Source organism: Helicoverpa armigera, chromosome 13 (genome assembly GCF_030705265.1).
Source record: "Helicoverpa armigera isolate CAAS_96S chromosome 13, ASM3070526v1, whole genome shotgun sequence".
In the NCBI taxonomy this organism is placed as follows: Eukaryota; Metazoa; Arthropoda; class Insecta; order Lepidoptera; family Noctuidae; genus Helicoverpa; species Helicoverpa armigera.
The window spans coordinates 9345241-9367273 of NC_087132.1; the positions used below are offsets into that span (position 1 = coordinate 9345241).

General features: G+C 37.7%; 1 protein-coding gene across 2 annotated transcripts in view; it reads right to left on the reverse strand.

The window, feature by feature from the left end:
* Window positions 1-2030: 2030 nt before the first annotated feature.
* Window positions 2031-22033, reverse strand: part of LOC110373363 (hemicentin-1) — a 55589-nt gene continuing 35586 nt past the window's right edge. Inside the window, exons 3-7 of one of the 2 annotated variants that reach the window (XM_021330626.3) lie at window positions 19929-20128; window positions 8408-8618; window positions 5491-5618; window positions 3870-4038; window positions 2031-3645 (exon numbers count right to left, since the gene is read on the reverse strand). In XM_021330626.3, coding sequence (XP_021186301.1) covers window positions 3512-3645; window positions 3870-4038; window positions 5491-5618; window positions 8408-8618; window positions 19929-20128 — 842 coding nt within the window. In that variant the 3' untranslated portion in view covers window positions 2031-3511. Of the gene's footprint in view, window positions 3646-3869; window positions 4039-5478; window positions 5619-8407; window positions 8619-19928; window positions 20129-22033 lie in introns of both variants that reach the window. The other variant, XM_021330625.3, reaches the window with a different exon arrangement.

Here is a 22033-nt window from a genome sequence, read left to right on the forward strand (position 1 = left end):
GAACTTGACATTCCATTGCTTTTCGTAGTACTAGAATACGAATTTACTTTTGTTATTATTTTAAAAGAAATTCTTGAACTAAAATTTTCCTTGCCTTGAGCCATGGACACATAGATTTGGTATGAAGTTAAATATAGTTGACTAGGTCCTATTCCGAGCTACAGCTGTATCTATGAGCACTTTGACACCAGCGGATTTCCCGCACGCAAGTATGGAATACTTAGACACCAATGGCTGATAAAAAAAAGGTGAAGGAAAACATCTTGAGGAAACCTGGACTATAAAGTCTGAAATCGCCAACCCGCATTGAGCAAGCGTGGTGATTAATGCTCAATCCTTCTCCATGTGAGAGGAGGCCTGTGCCCAGCAGTGGGACAATAAAAAGGCTGTAACAGTAACAAGTATGGAAGTATAAGCAAACTGGATGTGTTGTTGCGAAAGCCAAATGTTTTCAAATACGCTAGTGTCAAAGCGTTTTAATGGTACTGAAACGTCTGAATTTCAGGTAAATCGGTTTTTACCAATACCTTAATGCGTGTTCTTGGATATTGGTTCCTTTTTCATGACACCATGCCCGTTTTCACCAACAATCTCTTAACGTTTCCCTAACTAAGTGTCACTTAGAATAAGGCCTCCCCCAATAATAAAGGTTATAAGGGATACTTAAACTTTGGTGAAACGAAATTCGTATTAAGAGTTCCCTAAATTCTTTCAGGGGATCCCTAAATATAGGTATTTGTTGATGAGAATGGGCATTAGTGTTATAATTGCTTATTATTATTGACCATTTTCGAAATGTACCAGTCTGATGACGTTCTGTAAAATTAATCAATGAAAACAGTTGAAGCAAGGAAAACAGGTTAGCTTAAGATGAAGAAATGTTTCAGTAAACCTTATGACTCCTTTTAAAAGTTTCATAACTTGGAAATAAGTAAAGAGTGTCATTTGTTCTAGAGAAGTGAACGTATTACTTAAATTAAAAACGTTTTCTCTTGTTAAGTTGCGAGCGCAACAGTTTTCTTACTTACCGCTATTACTTATAGCTTAGTGAATGCCCTATTACTTACTTAATACTTACTGCTGTATTACATTACTGGAAGATTACTTAGGTGTTTTTTAAACCAAGTGTAAGGTTTTATTGGGGGCCTTGTTCAGTATTTTTACTCATTTCAGGTACAACCAACTACAGGACCGAAGATAATTTCAGAGTTTGAGTTACTATTTATCCAGGAGCGTGTACCTATAATTTTGGTTCGAGAAAGTATTAATTTTAATTTCCTTAATTTTTTATCAGGTCAGCCTGCTATATTGCTGAGACCGCCTGTTTTTAGATTATAATTGAATCAATAGTCAATTTTTGAATTGAAATGCAAGGTCCAAAAAACTGATAAAACTAATCTTACCTAACGAATATGGATTTTAATTAATAACTCAGAGGGAAGGTAAAATTAATATTTTCCTCGTTATTCTTATAAATATTCTTTAGTTTGATAAATATTACAATTTATTTTGCACTTTCAATCATATTATATTTTAACTGTGTAACTGGCTTTACAGTATCGTATTCATAGTTGTCCAATATTAAAAAAATAAACAAACTAACTGGAACACGAAACTGCACTCTGTGTTAAATAAAAATAGAGTCCATTATTCATTAAGCCGTGAAAGCGACAAAGATTAAACTGAAGATATTTACGTAGCCTCGTATCGATTTTCATTGAAATCTAGGCCGCGTAAATAAACTGTGGACGAAGATAGATTTCTGAACAATTCCTTCCAATTTGTCGTTTTAGAAAAATGTTCCACTTCAAAAATTCACCTTAACACTATGAGTACTCTATTTGAATCCTTATGTCTACTTACCCCTCTTGGTAAAATAGGTGTGAGATAAGTACTGAAAATCACAATTATTGGAACCTTACACGCGAAAAAAGAAAAAACACGCTCGTTCATCATTATTCATTTGTTCACAAAACAGAAATCATAATTATACGAAATTCCATCATAATATCACAATAAAACACAAAACGTAATTTATAACAAATTTTATTTCGTTGACGTTCATTATTCATACATTCCGTATCTATTTATTTTAAAATTGGACAATAATTTGGGTTTAATTATTTACAGTCAATTTACATTAATTTATTCGCTCCCCAATGACGACATCTTATTAGCTGTCAAGATAATTGTGTTAAACGTCGGAAAGCATCTTTTATAAAATGGCCTGGCGTGTTTCAAATTTTGTACACAATTTAGTGTGTCATTAAAATTCAAGGCTTTACGTAATGGCCGACACGTCTCCTTATTTATTCATAGTTGAGCTTTATTCTGATATTTTATATTACTTAAGGGTTTTAGACGATCATTTGTCGACAAGGCCATTTTAAAACTTGTTGCCCAAAATAAACAAATGAATCTCTAGAGTAAAATTACGCCGAACAGAAATTATTAAACAGGGACCTTAATTTAAAATCAGGCCGAACTCATTAGTGAAAAATGTAGGTATTATCAGACGACTGAAAAATATAAGCATTACCAAGCAAATCCGCTCACTATTTAGAGAAAGGACTGAGCTCAAATTTCGTAAAACCCACGCTTATTCGTGTTATTTATATTTCGAGGGACTTTGTTCCGAACCCGATCCGTGCCGATGTCTTCTAAAAGTGTGCAATATACTCCCGGGAACCTCTATAAGCATCTGCGACCGCCATTAGGCTTGACAATCACCATGGACCGTGTCGGCTGCTTATTATCTCACGTAACGTATGGGGGACCTTACGTTATGGGCCTTATCTTTACGTAAAAATCTTATTCAAACCACGCCTTTCGATCACATAAACATAATCGTTATTAACCATTTTATCTCGTCAATTAAATTCTCTAGAGCTAGACGTTAGTTACAATTAGAAGGGTTCCGCTGTCCGTCCGTAATAATTAATTATTATTATATACCCTTACGTTACTGCTAATGAGTTTAAACAATACCTTTTCAAAATACGCCGCAGTTTCACCGACCCTTCAATGTGTTAACATAATGATACGGGCGGACAGCTTTACAAGATATAATTGTACTCCCAATATGTTAAAGTAGTATATACAGAGAAGTGATAGAAATATTTACAAAATAACTATAGTACATTTAAAACTAAATATAACAGCCTAATGATTTTTTAATTGAACGAGGGTTTTAACCCTACAAAACACTTTCCCAATGATGAAACTGTTGTCCATTGAGGATTCTATTCACAATGTTTAACGACCCAAACAAAATCACTTTTACAAAGTAACTTGATAAAAGCAAATAACGAGATATTAAAGGCTGTTAGAGCCAAAAAGTTGTCTATTTGCAAGACGCCGTGGCTTTTTAACAAAGTTTTTTTAGGCACCAAAAGTACACACATTTTTCCTTATCCCTTTTACCAATCAAATCACGCTTGTTTTTACTCAAGCATTCAAATAACAATACTTTATTGACCCAGCTTATGGTTCTCTTGAGGGGCTTTTACATTCAAGTACCAAACTGTAGGTTATTAAACGAAGGTTTTCTTAGTACATATAGTGTTAACAAACAACATAGTATGGAGGCGGTCTTGTCTAGTGTTGATTTTGCACATCCTTGTTGCATCGCAGCTGGGTGCTCACCTAGGAACGGAGAACATTTCAAATGAGATACAGTATCAACATAGCTGATGTAGTTTAAACAAGAAATTAATCACAGAGATTTGGACGAAGCCTTTGACACTGTTAGCTTCGAAAATTATCCAAACTTCTATTAAATATTGACAAAGATTGTTTTAATTTGAGTTTTAATATTAATTAGTTTTAATATAAAACTTATTTTGGAACATAATTTTGATGTTTCTTACCAGATAAGACATGTACTCTCGTGGCTGCCGAGGGAGCGTTGTTGGGTCCACAGGTGTAAATACCTGCATCTGAACCCGTGGCTCGCTGGACTAGGAGTCGGCTGGTACTCTTCAAGCCTTTTTCTGTGACCAATGATATACCTCCCCGTGCAGAGTCAAAGTTTATCACCTAAAAATTTAAGGGACTTAAAATATTTGCAATTCATTTTAATTGGCTTGAAGAGATTCTAAATTGGAATACTTATTCATTTATTAGCAGACTTTAAATCAGTAAAAGTAATAAACAAATGCCGTTAAAAGGACTTTGTTTGCGAAACTACTAACGAAACAAATATCAATTAAATATTTCAGTTTGCACAACATTAATAATGCAAATTTTAAATTGCTGCAAACAACATTACTGCGTTTTTAATAAGCAAACTTTCAGTATGTTGACACTATTGAATTTCCATTAAAATTGAATACTGCTGTGCTAATTCGCTGCTGACATAATTACTGAACGAATTTGTTCATCGGGCCAGTCATTACGTAATCACTTTCAAACCATGAAATCGATTGACTGAGGATTAAGTTCCCAATTCCGTATACATCAGGAATTTAATGCTCTTAATCCCGCCTGGCGGGGATTTGTCGACAAATTCAGTTATTAGCCGAGTTTCCGAAGTTATTCAGTGAATTTTTACAAGGTAATGCTTTTTTTGGCATCGAATTTCGTGGATGTTTTGTTCAACGTGTCGTAGTCTCTTCAGTTAAGCATAAATTATAGTACTGTCAACATAGAATGTTGCACGTATATTTGATCAAAATGGATTTCCATTTTTTCATGTTAGCAAATTTGTAATTCGAATATTCGACTGGTCTAGTTTTAGTTGAACCTTTAATCACTTCAAATGCAATAGCTATTCGTTAATAGTCTCTAACTAAACCAACAAATTATATACTAATGCTCAGACTATTTTAAATGGAATTTAGCATTACAAACGATGTGTTGGACCCATGAAACCGCAGATAGTGTACGGAGACTGCACACTGTATTGCGGTTAACAATAGTTAATGTGGGACCACATTTCTAACTGCTCCTAATTAGATATTGGCTTGGCTTTTCAGTCAATATTACGAGTTTAATTAACTGAATTTCTATACAGACAGTATTAATTTTGATGGACGTTATTGTCAATTTGGTATTCAAAATGTTTGTAATTAACTAGTTATCAGTCTGTTCTCAAATACTTTAGGTTCAACTCGTCAAATAAGTTTGCCACTCCGAACCCTGCTACGAAGAACTTCACGTTAGTGTAAGGGCTATTCTTTTGTATCGGTGCATTTGCCTACTTGAAATAGACTTTTGATACTAACCCCATACAACTTATGTCAAATTCCTATCTCTAATAAATAAAACAATATAATGTTGAGCTCCGTAAATGGCTAGCATGTTAAAGTCAAAATATGGCCGCCTATATGAAAGTCGATATGAAAAGTCAAAGTGTACCTAAGCGGCAGACTTATTTGACGAGAACGACAAAGGAACTTTTGATTGATAAAACCAATCAAAGTCTATAAAGTTAAAGGGCAACTACGGGTAAGATAATAATATAAAAGTAAAACATACATTTGAAATTACCTGTTCTCCATGTGTCCACGTTATGGAGCTGGGTGGCTCGGGTGTGTGGCGTACGGTACATGTCAGGTTGATAGTGGAACCAGCTTGAATGAAGAGTTCTGGTCCGCTGGAGATTATTGTTTCTGGTTCTAGAGGGTGAAAAGAAGATTATAATTAATTGTGGGTTTAACAAAAAAAGTTTTTTGGTAGGTTTTATTTGTGTTATTTGCATCGTACGCGACTTCTAAAGTCGAATATTTTGAGTAACAGCTGTACCACGCAGTTCCATTCGAAGCCAGAAGGAACTACTATCTGCATCTAGGTAAAAAATAGCCTTTGTCCCATCTCAGGTTCTAGACTATTTGTATACCAAATTTAATTTAAATCGGTTCTAGTTTGGACGTGGAACTGCTACATACAGATGGATAGAATAATGAATAGATTTTCCCCATATTTTATTTTTATTTAATTTATTTATTTACTAATTTTTGTACACACACATAATAAAGAAAGATGACAGGAAAGAACGATTTTTCCCATATTTTAATAGTTCGCCAATTCAAATCACAATATACTCTAATGTAGATATTTGGCAGAAATATTTATAACAAAGGACACAATACAATCTATATTCCTATACACTGGAGAATATGTCGCTAGCTTTTAGTTTTAATAGAAATTTAAGTAAGGTATACATATATTTTTTGAATCTATGAATCATTGAAAAGCAAAGTACCTATATTATATATCTTATGAATAAATCCTGACTTCTTTATAAAGCATTAATATTTAAGGACGAAATCCAATAAATACATAATGTACTTAGCTTTGGCCGTGACTTATAAAGAGGACCTATGTATACAAAACTCGTATACAAGCCGTAGTGACAGATTTCAGTGCGAGACAGAGACACAGCTATAGAAGTCAGATAGCGCCGTCCCTTTTTTCTGAAAATTAATATCCTCTCCGTAAATAGTGTCTGATCCCTATTTAATAACTTTTTGTAAGATCTTTTATATATTAGATCCTGAATAAGATGATTAAATAAGGAACAATGTTAAGGAAAATGATGAAATGCGTCCAGGCATATTGTATTTACTTTTTTGTCATTTTATCAAACTCTAGCTGTTTTTCCACGGTTTTACTCGCATCCCGTGGGAACTACTGCCTGTAGGTGGTTGCAATATAGCCTATGTTACTCGGGCATAATGTAGCTTCCCATCAGTGAAAGAATTTTTCAAATCTGTTCAGTAGTTTCGGAGCCTTTAGGTTAGAAACAAACAATAAAAAAATTATCATTATTATACAAATATTTTCAATTTAATCAGTCCATTTATTTCACATATATTTTATGTACGTAGTTAAAAATAGATAATCGTTTTAGCTTAATGGAAAAATATTGAATTACTGCAAATACTTCATACCATAGGAATGCAGTTAGTAAACTAAAATCCATCTAGTTTATTTATTTATTAAAATAGTTACATAAAATAACCTGCAAATTCAAACATTGTAACAGTGAATAAATAATTTAGGAAAACGTTTCAAATAACCTGTTTTAGTTTTAAGTTTCAAACAACGAAACAACGAGATCTGGTTTCAGCTGAATTTAGATAGCTATAACGAATGTTGTATTTAAAAGTTTATTGTTTTACTAACATCTATTTTTAACCTTTAAAAAAAAATCAGAAAAGGTGATTTTCGTTTCACACGTATGTATGTACGTGCGCGATTATCTCACCATACTCTGAACTAATTTTGATGCGGTTTTCAGCATGGTTATATCACTGAAAAGGTTTTTGGTATATTATTGAAGTCAGTTTTTTTTTAAGTTTTGTTACGTAAAATATTTCGTAAATAGAAATACTAAAAAGGGCACCACCATATTGATTTCAAGGGCTTGGGGCTTCTAACATTCTCCGTGGAATCAACAAATACCCTATGTTCCAAATTGTTTAGGGTCTATGCAAATACTAAGTCCGTTTCTAGGGAATGTGTGATTTACATAAATATGTTTGTGAAATGGATACTGTTACAGAATATAAATGAAATTGTTTATCTTTGAATATAATTTAATAAAATCTCTATTTGAATGAAAAGAATAATAGTAATTAAGAAGAAACATTTGGCTCCAAAACTGCTAAACCCATTTTTAAAATCGTTCTTTGTCAGAAAGCTACACTCTTCCCGACTACCATAGGCTATATTTTATCCCGGTATGGGCAGTAGTACCCACAGGTCGCGGATGAAACCACGGAAAAACAGCTAGCCAGTCTTTGAAAAAAATCGAATGAAATTATTTCTTTGAATAAAATATTTGGATGGAACAATTATGTAAAAACTTGAATTTCATCGAGATATAGGTTACTTGAATTTTATATTCAAGTTATAAATTGCTTACCGGTATAAAGTAACCAGAGAGTTTGTGTACAATTTCCTGGAAGTATTTCAGGATACAATAAATAATGTACGGAATAATATTATGTTTGCTCGTGCCCTGTTCTTGGAAATCCATACATAAAATGTTTTAGAAGTCAAGGGCAGAATCAAATCAGACTTGAGTTTAATACTCAGAAACTTCTTTTGGAAAAATACAGCAACATTTGAGCAAAGGGAGTTTTGTTTGTTGTTTATTTGGTCTTCATTAGGTAATGTAGTAGACAGGAAGAAGGAATATTATTTTTAAGCATTGTACCTAATATAAATAATCAGATCTTTCAGTGACGCTTCCACGACTGAAAAGACTTAGATAACGTTACTGTTGTAATTAGTTACGAAAAAAATAAGAAAGAAGTGACGTGAAAGACGTACTTGAAAATGAAACTAGAAAAAAATGCTTCTTAATAATAATAAGATGGTCACCCGATATATAGCCCCATAATACGGTGGATCGATCCGCGCAGCTTTGTCTTATCCATGAGCTATGATGCATACTAACCTACAATATTAAGGAAGACAGCATGGCCTATAGGCGGCGTGGTGGATATCTGGCACTCGTACTGTCCGGAGTCGCGGCGCTGCGGGCTGCGTATACGCAGCGCCCACTCCTCGGAGCGCGGCTTGTGCTGCGCCTCGAAGCGCTGGTCCGAGGTATACGTGTAGCGCCCCACCGTCAGCAGGTGGATGTCGCGGTGACGGACCCATGATACCTACGAAGAGAATGAAATAATCGTTTAATATGGTACTAATAAAGAAAAACATGAACATCATCATCTGCATAACCATTAGCTAACTATGTAGGGGTCAGCATCTAGCTAAGACGGATGCAGCCGAAGATCAGTGTTTTGCATGGAGCAAAGAACTGACTGACGATCTAAAACGAGTAACCTGAACAACCCGAGTCCCCATGGTATGATTATTTGTCAGAATTTCAGGCTCGTGGCTGTCAGTTCAAACAATTTTTCGTCACAATTTAATATTATACAAATTTCCAGAAATTACATAAGTTATGCCTATCAGGATAAATCCACGTGTTTTAAAAGAACGAAGAAGACGTTAAACTTGGAACTTCTAATAGGAACTTCCTACGTTTCTAGGAACTTTATTATGTCAAAAATAAACAAAAACAAGTTTACAAATAAACGAAAACAAGTTTCTTGTATTGTGTTTGTGACCTTTTCAAATCTTTGTATTACTAGTGATACGTATCAGTTCTTTGTCGCCGCAAAACCCTCAACGACACTTCGTTTCCCGAATCAAGCGAGAAATGATAACAAATAAACACAACCCAAGAATTAAAGGAACATGAACATAAAATACCCTTTTTATTCCCTATCTTTTATACCTTTTTCATTCCAACGGCAAAGCTAGATGACACACATAGATACGATACAAAGGGTTTCCTGAATCGAACACATAAAATTCACGTATGAAACCAAAACATTTTGTTTTATCTTTAGAAATTGTGAATGTGTTTGATAAGTACAAGAGTAAAGTAACATACTCGTATCGGTTTTTTACTAATTTAACTTATTTTTTGTTTGTGATACGGAAATCATTATTTAACAAAACATTAAAAAAAGCTCTAAATACAAAATAAACGTTCCTGAGCTCCATATTAAACACAATATTTTTTTTGAAAGTAGGTAAAAGTCGCTATCAAAATTTATGTTGCATCAGCATACCAAACCCCTAGAAAAACTTTTATTTCTGTTCTATACAATTGTTCCTAGAAGACACAATAAAAATCACTAAGAAAACCTAGCTCTAAAATAGTTGCGGTGCAAAATACCAAAGTACCCCTATTTGTACTTTTTACTATTGCTGAGAAATGCTTCTGAGAGCCACTCATTTGTGCAAAGAAAGCTTTCCTCATTAGCATAGCAAACCTGCATTTGCATTCTTGAAACTTTAGCTGCATCAACGTTTATTTGTGTGTTTTATTAAAACTTCCTTCATCAACTATGAAGCCGGTTGTCAGCTGTAGAACATGCTAATAGTAAGTCTTTAATGATCTTTCTTGGACTTTGTCTTGATATCTCGGATTTTTGGGTTTATATATGTGAGGGATTTGGTTTGTAATTGCTGATCAGATTGTTTAAAAAGTGGTATTGTACCAGGTGGTGATTATAATACTTTGATATTTATAAAGGAATAGCCATTTTGGACGTTACGTTCACAACCAGGTGGTACTTATTATACTTTAATAACTATGAAGGAATCGCCATATTGGACTCCGCATACGTTTTGACCATTTATCTCGCTGAAACTTATAACCAACTAGTCTTTTATTTAACTCTCAAAATGAAAATTTTAGGAAGTTTTTATTGTACTTCGCATTCAAAAATACTGGATACGCTATAGTCAGATAGATTGTCCCTAATTTGAATAAATTAAATTCTTGAAACGGACACTGACTGACTGAGACATAATAAAGAAATACCTCACAATCTGAGGCAACACCGCGGTATAACGCTACCATTTAAATTACTTAGCAACAAAAATATTCTAAGACGTTAAAATATAAATAGACCAACTTAGCATTACAAAGGAGGACACTGTCATTATAACAGAAGCTGTTTTCTCAGTGTTCAAAGACATTATTAATGAAGGTATTGATTTCGAAGGTTCAAACGACAAATTGATACCAGTTTGCTAATAGATCAGCGTGATGGATCTGAACTATGCCCCCGCTTTGAAATTCTATCTGTGAGTTATGATGATACGGCTGAAGACGGTAAAATTGTCACAGAACTCATGCCAAATCATTATAGACTTTACGATCTTGGAAATATGGTCCATTATTACACTGGCAAGTAGTACAACAGTAAAATATTACCAAGGAATTGAAATGAACCCCTCATGTTCAGTGGTCACGCTTGTCAAATTCCGATTTTTTTTGTATGAATTATGCATTCAGTTCGTACAGGTAGGAATATGTGGAAATTACCATTGTTGTTTCCCGGCACGCTACAAGACCAGCCGGCTGATCGTTTGAGCGAGCTCATAAATTAATATGGAGATGAATGTAAGTGGGGACATTTCAACGATCAGGCGTCCAGCCGGTATCAGACCGACTACAAAGTCTTTGAATTCACGTTTACTTTCAAAATAAACTGTCCGCCAGCAATTGGCCAACAGTTTAGAGAATGCGGAGGGATTTTATAGTTGAGACATCACGACTGCTATATTAGTATGACGAAAAATACCAGCACTAAAACATACAATGTAAAGACCAATCTTCAACGCCGCACCACCGTACAAAACTCGTCTCAACGCAACTTAAACGTCAGCTTCTATTAAAAACTTCCAAGTGTCAACCTGCCTTACTTTATAACTCGCTATAAAAATATTTTAATGTTGTTTACAAACAGCTATTTCACGACTGTGACGTCGAGTCACTTAACGGCCCGGGAAAAACGTTGATGGACTTTAGGCATAAAGAAGAAAAAAAATACGGGTTCAATTTGCCCTTAAGCTTTTTTAAGAATTCCTTGTAATGGATCTTCTTAAGCGTTTTTACTGGATAGAAGTTATCAATGGCGGTAAAGTGTGCCCTTTCGAGGCAAAATGGTCGATACCTCAACTTAAGCGTAAATATAAAATTGCCGGTCTGTAACACTTAAGAATTTTACGATCTAGTACAGGGCGGATCTATGGTCATTTGTTGGGATGGCGGTATTAATCTATATCGTGTTTTAACAATTTTTATAGGCGGTTTTGTGATTTTTCAAGAGAAACTTATTTTTATTTTAAGATTTTTTTTAATATTTTGACCATGTTGGAGTCGATGTGTTATTGAGCTATTTTCTATTCGTAGAAATTTTTCAGTAGTTCGTAATGGATAACGATTGTTTAATTAAAACGTCATCCGAATGGTCATGTCCATTTCGATGACATTTGGATATATGATATTGTTACAATAGAATTCATCACATCAGTTTGTCGATATGCGATATGTTATTGTGATATGTCCATTCATTTCCATTACAAAAGAATATTGTTCCGTTTCACTTTATTATTTCTGTAACAGTAATGGAAATATTAAAATCACGAGCTTTAAAATTGACGACAAGTGAATACTGCTGTAGTGGTTTTACGACCAAGCAGTAAATTTAAAGTTTAACGTGGACGAAACCGGGCGAAAAAGCCTTTGCACTGGAATATAAAAGATTTTTACGATGATAAATCGTGAGAACTTCAAGAGTTACCTTTTTCATTAAATGTGAAATGTTTCGTGGTTTCAAAATAAATATTGTTCGGATAAATTCGGCGAAATCCACTTTACACGAGAGTTTTTTTGGCAGTATGGGAGTGGGGTTTCCAATTAAACGCACCGGTTATGATTACGTTTGTATAATGAAGAAAGAACATAACCACACTACACCATTATCAGAAAAGTACAAAAAAAGTTATAAGAATTATTACAAAAAAAGAGTTAATCACTAACGAACACAGTTATCGGGAGGATTCGTGGTATACATAGACTTCGTGTATAAAACTAACTAGCCTCGGCTGTTGGCGGGGCTGCGCGGAACGAGCATACATATATATGTGTGTATCACACGCCGGTTGGTGGCGGACTGCGCGGGGTGCGGGCCGGCCAACAGTCGTAGGCGCTTCGACGCCTAAGCGGCGCGAGCCGAAAGAAGCCGAAGCTATCCGAGCGCATCTATGTCCGCGCCGTCAAGGTAGCGCGGGGGGATGCGACCACGGGACGCTCGTACTGGACGAGTATGTTCGGAATGTAAATGGTTTGCTACACACTCCCCCTCCAGTTCTGGAGAACGCCCTCGCTCCTGAACTGGTATGCTAACCGTTGGACGTCCGCGTTTCCTTTTAGGGATGACGGGAAGAGGGAAGGAGTGTTCATTACCGTGGTAACGGGTAATGTCTTGCGAATGGTATCTGCCTATGACAACATCAGGTTGCTGCGTGCTGGCTACATTGAATGTTGTGGGACTAACTACTCCCACGATTTTATACGGTCCATCGCGACGTGGGTAAAACTTCGACGTACGGTCTTTCGATGCGCTGCTAAGTAGGTGCGACTTCAACATTACTAAGTCACCTACCTGGAAAGAATCCGACGGTCGGCGCGAAGCGTCAGCATACCGTTTCGCCCTGTCCTGTTGGACCTCCACGCGTTCTCTTACAGCTGAGAACGAGTGGAGGAACTGCCTAAGATAAGGTGTAATTTGCGGCACGAAGTTATGCTTTTCCTCAATGGCACGAAGGTCATGAACGACCTCTGTGGGGGATCGCATTTCTCTGCCAAAGGACAAATAAGCGGGTGATCTTCCTGTAGTGCGGCACTTAGCGCTGTTGAGGGCAAATCGAATCACCGGCAACTTCTTTGGAAGTGTGGTCTCCCTCTACGAGATGAGCTAGCATGGCTTTGAGGTCACGATTCTTTCGCTCTGCAGGATTCGACTCTGGATGATAGAGAGGAATGAAGTTTTGTTTGATGTCCAATACTGTCATGCATTGGCGCATGACGGCTGAAACAAATTGGACACCGTTATCTGAAATAATCCTACGAGGTAGACCAAAGCGCATGAAGTATTCTTCAATAAGAATGTGGGCACAAGCTTCTGCTGTGGCTTCTTTAAGAGCATACAGCTCGGTCCATCGTGTAGCCGTATCTTCAACGAGTAAAATCCATCGCTCCCCCTGGTCTCCCTCCGGTAGCGGGCCGAATAAATCTATAGCCAACACCTCGTTACGTTGGTTCATAACGGGTGTCTGGAGTAAGCCTGGTGGTTTGGCGTTGGTGGCCTTATATCGTTGGCAGTGGATGCAGGCTTTGACATAATCAGTGATTATTCTCCGCATTCCTGTAAAATAATACAGCTGTGCTACTTTCTGGTACGTTCTGTCAATGCCTGGATGGCCGGCTGTTGGAGAGTCGTGCAACTCTTTTAAAATATTTGGAACGTGGCTTGCAGAGATGACTAGTTGCGGTGATTCACTCTCAGAGTCCGGATTATATCGGAACAGGACACCTTGATCCATGAGGTAACCCCTTTCTAGCCATCTTTGGGCCGCGACATCATCAGGTCCCTCAAGCTCCTTGACAATCTTTTCCACTTCAGGGTCTGAGAGTTGTTCCGAGCGAAGTTCACTAGGCGTCTTCGTAGGCAAGTCACAGATGACTGAGCAGATACCGCAGCTGTCACGAGAGTCGCTAGAACAGATCGGCCTGCTCAGCGTGTCTGCCACGACGTTCGCTTTCCCTGGTGTGTACTGGAATTGGATGTCAAAAGCTTGAAGCTTGAGCGCCCAACGGACCAACCTACCTGTTGGTGATTTAAGTGAAAGCAACCATCGCAGTGGTTGATGATCGCTGCCGATTACGACCGGTTGGCCGTCTAGGTAAGGCCGGAAACGCTCCACCGCCCACACTACAGCAAGCGCTTCACGCTCGGTGGTAGAGTAGTTGCGTTCTGCTGCGTTGAGGAGTCGGCTGGCGTATTCAATTGGCCTTTCCTGATTACCATCGCCCTGTAATAAAACCGCACCTAAGGCGTAGTTACTTGCGTCTGTACGCAGAATGAAGGGACGATTGAAGTCAGCTTGGATCAGTACAGGAGCTGTGGTTAGTAAACGCTTCAGCTCCTCAAAAGCTTGAGACTGCTCTGAGTCCCAAGACCATATTTGACTTTTCCTAGTCAAGCGTGTAAGTGGTTCAGCTACCTTCGAGAAATTCGGTATGAACTTTCTGAACCACGAACATGTTTGTAGAAAGGTGCGCAGGTGTTTAAGGTTACCTGGTTCCTTCATCTCGAGAACAGCACTCACCTTCCTAGGGTCGGTGGAAACACCTTCTTGTGTAATAACGTGGCCGAGGTAATGAACGCTCCCCCTAGCGAAAGCGCACTTCTCCCTGTTTACATAGAGGTTGAATTCGGCCAGACGTTTAAAAACTGCCTCGAGGTCTTTTAAATGTTGAGTATAACCTTGAGAAATGACTAAAAGATCGTCTAAATATGCTAATAAGGTTACATCCTGTAAAGCTGAACAAGAGCGGACACGATCAATGAGACGCTGGAACGTCGCAGGTGCGTTTCGGAGACCGAACGGCATTCTTTGAAACGGTAAGTACCGAGAGGGCAGATAAAAGCAGACTTGTCCCTATCGGCTTCCCGAAGACCTACCTGCCAGTATGATGAACGAAGGTCCAACGTGCTCATGTAACAGTCTCGCTTCGTGCTCTGTAGTAGCTCGTCGATGCGTGGCATCGGGTATGTGTCAGGCTTGGTGATTGCGTTGAGACGCCTATAGTCCACGCAGAAGCGGATGCCACCGTTGGACTTCGGCACCATCAACGCCGGTGAACACCAAGCTGACTCGCACTCTTCTATAATGTCATCACGTAACATTTTGTCCAACTCGGCTTTCATCAGCTGTTTCTTCGACGGATTTAATCGATACGGAGGGACAGCAATAGGTGGGTGATCCCCCGTCTCTATGCGGTGCTCAGCATATGGAGTCGGACCTCCCCCTGCTCTAAAAACGTGTGCGTGTCGGTTAAGAACATCAGCGAGCGCCTGTCGCTCAGCTGACGTAAGATGAGTGCCCTCGTCATCTCTTAGTATATCTGTAGAGGCGCATGACACTCTACGCGACGTAGGTTCATAGGACAGGGTGTATTTTATATTGTCATCGCTACTAAAATACCAGATATCTTTATCAAAATCAATAACTATTCCGGCGGCGGTAATAAAATCAATACCCAATAATGTTTCATTATTGGTAGAGTCGGGAAAAACTATAAACGGAACCGTTATCACTTTTGATTCTAAGTGTACTTCTAAGGTGGTAGTGAGTACGTCCATAGTACGAATAATACCATCCGCAAGCTTCACGTTCTGTGAGGAGGAGTTAAAAGAATGTCCCTGACCTAGAAGGAGAGTATATAGCGAATGACCCGCAATGCAACGTTTTGCGGCCGTATCAATTAACGCAGTACCGTTAAAATTCATAATTTTAATTTTAAAAATAGGCCGTAAACTACGTCCAGCAGAGGGTTCCGTAGTAGCATCGCTACATACAACATTTTGTAAATATTTACATGAAAAAAAATCAGTACAATAAAATGAAAATAAATCAGTACAGTAAAATGTTTCACTATCCGCAGAGTTTATATTGGATTGGATACGCTCACCTTGGTTCACCAACTTACGGCACTGGTCCCTAATATGACCGTATCGCTTACAATACGAACAGACGGGTCGTTGCCTGTTGACCGAGGCGGGCCGCTGCGAGTCGCGAGTCGGCGGAGCGGGCGCCGGCGCGAGCGGCGCGGCGGGCCGCGCGGCGACGGCGGCTGGAGCGGCGGCAGGCGCGCGCGCGATCGCGTCGCTCGAAGTCGGCGTGCGCGCGTGCACGACACTTGCGGTCGGCGCGCGCACGGTCGTGCTATGCGGAGCGTGATGATGATGTGCGATGGCGGTTGCACATTTTGTTGCACTCTGTTATCACTTATCGGCGTCGTGAGCTTTTGATCGTACGCGTCTTCGATATTCCGTGCTAGGCGGAGTAACTCAGTGAAACTTTTAATTTCCTCCCTCCGCAATCTTTTGCGTATACGGCTGTGGAGCAGGGCGTACGTCATGTCGATCTGTGCTGACTCTGATACGTCGCCCTTCGGCAACCTCGCTAATAGGGCGCGAACACGTGCAACGAAAATATCCGTATTTTCGTGTTGTTGTTGCGGAGTGGAAAATATTTCTAAATAAATACGTGGCGGTGGCCGTCGGTCCCCGTAGGCACTAATTAGATTTTCCTTTACTTGGCTCCAGGTGGACACGGAACTCTTAATGCCTTGCCACCATGTTGCGGCTTCGTCCTTGAATAGGTACGCAAGTCCGCGGACGATATTTGAGTCCGTCACTTGTGCGCACTCGCTGTATGCTTCGATGGCGTCAATAAATGCTTCGACCGATTCTTTTGGTCGGCCGGAGAAGGTGGCCTTGCAGCGGGTAAGGGTGCTTTGCCCTAACAATGCGACTGGAGTAGATGTGTTTGCGCGATTCACCGAGTCGAACAGCTCTTTAAACGCTTCCGTCTGCGAGCGTTGCAAAGATGCAATTATAGTCGCGACGTTATCGGCGGAAAACGTAGCGTTGTTGTTGTCGGTGCGCGGCGAAGACGCCGCCGCCATCTTGGTGATAGGCGGGCGCGGTCGGCGTCGGCGTCGTCGGTCTCGAGGGTCGGGGAATACTTCGAGGGTATCATCCCTGCGAGTCAGACTAGCGGCTCTGCTCCTTGTTATCGGCATTGTAAAAACTACGTAGGTAACTAAATAGTTCGTCACTACAAGTGTCCACTTATTTATCGCACCACACTTATGTCCGCGTAGGAATAGTTTTATCACACGAAATAAACGTTGGGGCGCCACATATGGGAGTGGGGTTTCCAATTAAACGCACCGGTTATGATTACGTTTGTATAATGAAGAAAGAACATAACCACACTACACCATTATCAGAAAAGTACAAAAAAAGTTATAAGAATTATTACAAAAAAAGAGTTAATCACTAACGAACACAGTTATCGGGAGGATTCGTGGTATACATAGACTTCGTGTATAAAACTAACTAGCCTCGGCTGTTGGCGGGGCTGCGCGGAACGAGCATACATATACAGTCATGGACACATAATTAAAGACACTGTTGGAATCTTAAATTGCTGCCGCATTTCATCTGTATTTCTTTTTTCTGATTGCTACTGGAACTTTATTTTCTATTTTAAAATATTTAAGAGGGCATTGTGAAATATTAAAACTAAAGACTATCTTCAGTGATCCTTCGCGACAAGTTTTTTTTTCGCTTTATCCGAATCTCAAGCGGTATGAACCATACCGTGACCTGGCCATATAATTAAAGACACTCCATTTGCTCAGAGGAAGAAATGCAAATTATTAATATTATTGATGGTACTTTTCTATAACAACATTCCCTACACTGTAACTAAGCATACTAATGAGAACTAATATTTGGTTTATTTCCTTTTACCTCAATGACAGCACGACATCCCTAAGCGTGCAAGCGGTCAGTTTTGTTTTAAGTCGCTACGGGAATTTTCTTCCAAATTTGTGTAAAATTGATCAATTTTTCATGTGTGACTTATCGCCATTGTGTTTTCTGGCCGATCACCAGTTTTTTTTTCTATTAAATTTCCGATGGGCCAAACCAAAACAGTCGTAAGTTGCTCGATCAATGAGTCCTTTTTACTACTCTTAAAGTGTTTTTCAGAACTTTTCTAATTAAGGAAAGCGCTAAGGACCGGTAAATTATGCTTAGCATATAACAAAATGCTATTTCTAAAATATTATAGTACTTGAATTCGCCTATTTTTAATAATATCTTTCTAAAAGATCACCACACCAAGTAGTGGAGAGAAGCCCCACACTATTACTTTTTCGCCTCCTATGTTTGAGAACTTTCTTAGTGTATTTTGGTTCCATCTCATGTTTTGGAGGCGACTAATTTCGATACATTATTTTAGAATTATTCGTATCCCTTTGTTTAATGAGAAAAAAAATACATTTTTGAACACTTGTTAACTGCACCTTTCACATTTGATGGAAATAGCCAACTACAGTATGGACACGCGGTGCTTTTCCAAAAGTAACATCTTCCGATACCTATGCCTTACAGCTTTTCCCGACCCGGTTGTAGTCTAAAAGTTCTGCAGACACAATTGTCGTCCTTTTAGCATCAGATGACTCCCAAAAAAACCAGTACCGAATCATGTAAATGGTTCACTATTTGCCTATAACACCGCCTTAAAGTCTGTTTGCGGACAAGTTTTCCTTGGGGTCGGTTTTGAGTTGTTCTCAAACCATGCCTTTTTTAGTGCCATTGATAAGAAATCTTTAATAATAAATTTATTACCATGTCCTTACTATAGATCAAGTGGTATGAATAAATCCGTATGTCAAAATATAATATTAAAAAGCCTAAAACATTTTACTTACCAGAATTTTTGTTCTAGTCTTATTGATAGGACTAAAATGAAAATTTTTAATGAAATAAACCTAAATTATAACCTAATTCGAGTTTTCATAAGTATTTTACTCACTTCTAAAAAAAGTATGGCAACTATTTGTATCTTTCGTTTTTTTTTTTCTTAACTGGGCTTTAACTGTCTTTAATTAGCTGACCAGCCAAGTATCAGCTACAAAAGTTAGTGTTCATTTCCCATAGAGTTTTATATCTAAAGTATTAAAGAAAGAAAATATTTTTTGTCCTTAATTTAAAGAACACAATGTAATGTTTCTTTTAATAGTTATTACACTACAGTTTATACCGTGCTTAAGCTCATGTCGGTACCATAACTATTTATTTCACTTCGAGTCGGGGGGTGTCTTTAATTATGTGTCCATGACTGTATATGTGTGTATCACACGCCGGTTGGTGGCGGACTGCGCGGGGTGCGGGCCGGCCAACAGTCGTAGGCGCTTCGACGCCTAAGCGGCGCGAGCCGAAAGAAGCCGAAGCTATCCGAGCGCATCTATGTCCGCGCCGTCAAGGTAGCGCGGGGGGATGCGACCACGGGACGCTCGTACTGGACGAGTATGTTCGGAATGTAAATGGTTTGCTACAGCAGTAATTAATGGAAAGTTTACTTTGTATGAAATAAATAACTTTCGCAATTTTGTAGTTTCGTATTCTGGGTAACAGCCTCGTGGTTTAGATTTTTATTTCGTTTATGAGAATAGTTACTTTTTTAAGGGCATGTCAGAAATGTTTACGTTGTAAAAACTTTAACAACTTTTTTGCAAAAAAGCTCTTGTTTGCCTATTTTTAACAGGCCCTTTCATACCTCGTTAAATAACCTAGTTGTATCTTCTGGCTATTCTCAGTTACCAAACTTAATAGGAAACTATATTAAGTTACAGTTAGTTTCCTATTAATTATTAGGTACGTAAGTTTTTTTAAATAATAGGTTTATCAATATAATAGGTTTACTTAAATAATTAGTAGGCAGGTACATAGATATAGTATACTCACAGTCCTATTCTGTAAATTCTTCACTCTGCACAGCAGTCTAACTGGGTGTCCGACCAAACCAGTGATATTTCTCGGCGTGCTGGGGTCGAAGTACGGGGCGTCTGGTGAACCCTGCCATTCTTGAAGGAATTCAGCTCTGAAGTGGCGCGAAGAGATGTCCATGGTTGAGTGGTCTTGAGGAGTTTCTGTGCCAGAATCAGCTGGTGGGAAGAGAAAGCAATTTGATCAGTCATTTTATTCTGGAGGGGCTTTTGAAAAAAATCGAATGAAGTGTACTAATCAATTGTTGTAAAAAGGTTCCTTTAAGCTACATTAGCAGTCAATTTTGAGCATAATTATGTAGACTATTATAAGATTTAATGATTGATATATAACCTTCATCTAAGTAATACTTTAAAGCCTACTAAATGAGTCGCCTTGATTGATTATATTTACCCAAACATATTTGATAAAGCAAACTTTCCTCTCTTTTAGTCTAAAAATAACAAACCAACAAAAAAGCTATCTAAAAATAACCAAATAACAAGAATTGAGCTCCTAAGTATAGATTTCCACTTCTGTAAGCCCGGCTGAATTCCTTGCAAGCACCATTTGAATCTCCGAGTTTAAGGGTCCATTCGCGATCACAAGTACGGCAGAGCTCTCGTAACGTTCAAAACGTATTAAAGTTAAATACACCGTGAAATAATCCATAAACCGAGTTCCGTTCCAGTGAATATTTATTAAATAAAGTTAATGTTTCATTAGAAGTATGGACAACACGGTGAATTATTAATTACATTTCCGCGTCAGTTTCAAAGTGAACAATGTATTTTATTATTTCAATGCTTTGATAGAAATGTTAACACAAACTAATTAATTGCTCCTTTTATCTACATTCACTACGTGGAATTTTCAAATCTCACTGACGTTGTTACACCTAAGTGGCTTGGGCATATTTGTTATTGTTTTCAGCTGAATTTAGTGTTACAGGAGTTCCCTGAAAGCAATTTTGTAGTCTAAATTTCAGGGCAGCTGGGACGATTAAAATAAGCAATTCTCGCTGAGTTAGGTTTATAAAATAGGATTAAAACTAAGTGGGGTTGTTTGGTTGGTACTTGTAACTTATATTAGGATAATATTGTGATTTAGGTCAACTCACTGAATGAGGGATTATGAGCTTTACCCGTATATTTTCTATCTGTTCAAGATATATTTTCCTTGTTCAGAATTCAATGTAAATTCTGTTATCTGAGAATTCTATTTGTGCTTGCTGCTATCAGAATTGAGATAAATGTTTATGAATATCAGTATTTCTCTTTTAGTGTTGTTCATGTTGGCACGAAAAATGAATCAGGATAATATACTTAGTAATTATGTATTTTTCCCAGATTTCATGTAGTAAGGAAAAGTTAATTTGACTTCCAAAAATGGCATTTTAGAGTTTGTATTTCATTAAAGTCTTTATTACTTTGTGAATTAATGTACCTATTCACTTCATGAATTAATGTATGTTTTATTCGAAATTATATTTATACGCTCAATAACCGTGGGTGTAAAGTTTACAGTACATTTTCGTTAATAAGGTTAATAAACAGTAATTAAGTGATAATTTATTATTATTGTCCTTACTTTAGTATTGGAAAATATGTACATCGAATTTTAAAGTTAATTGCCAATTTCGTAGTTAGTCTTTTAGATTTAAGTAGATTTATAAACATTTAAGGATTTTTGTATTTAGCATTTTTTTCAAATTACAATGGTTCATATATAAGGTGAGTCTACGTTCAAATATTTTTACCTCCATATTTTGCTAACCTAGTTGTCTGCGTGAAAATGAAACTACATTCTACGAGACTAATAATTGGGTCCTCCTAACTTTCGATTTTTTTTATTTCTATCTAGGTTTTGACTCGTTTGTCTTTTCCAGAAAAGTGGTGCATTCATAATATCATTTTTGAAACCCTGCTGTTAAATAAATAATAGTACATTACGAAATTATACACTTTTTCCTACGAATTACTATAACATGAGATAAAAAAATACGTAAATAATAAGTAAATAGAGTAACTTAGGCTAAATATAAAAACTGAAAATACACTATTGCATTAGGTTCCCCTGTAGTA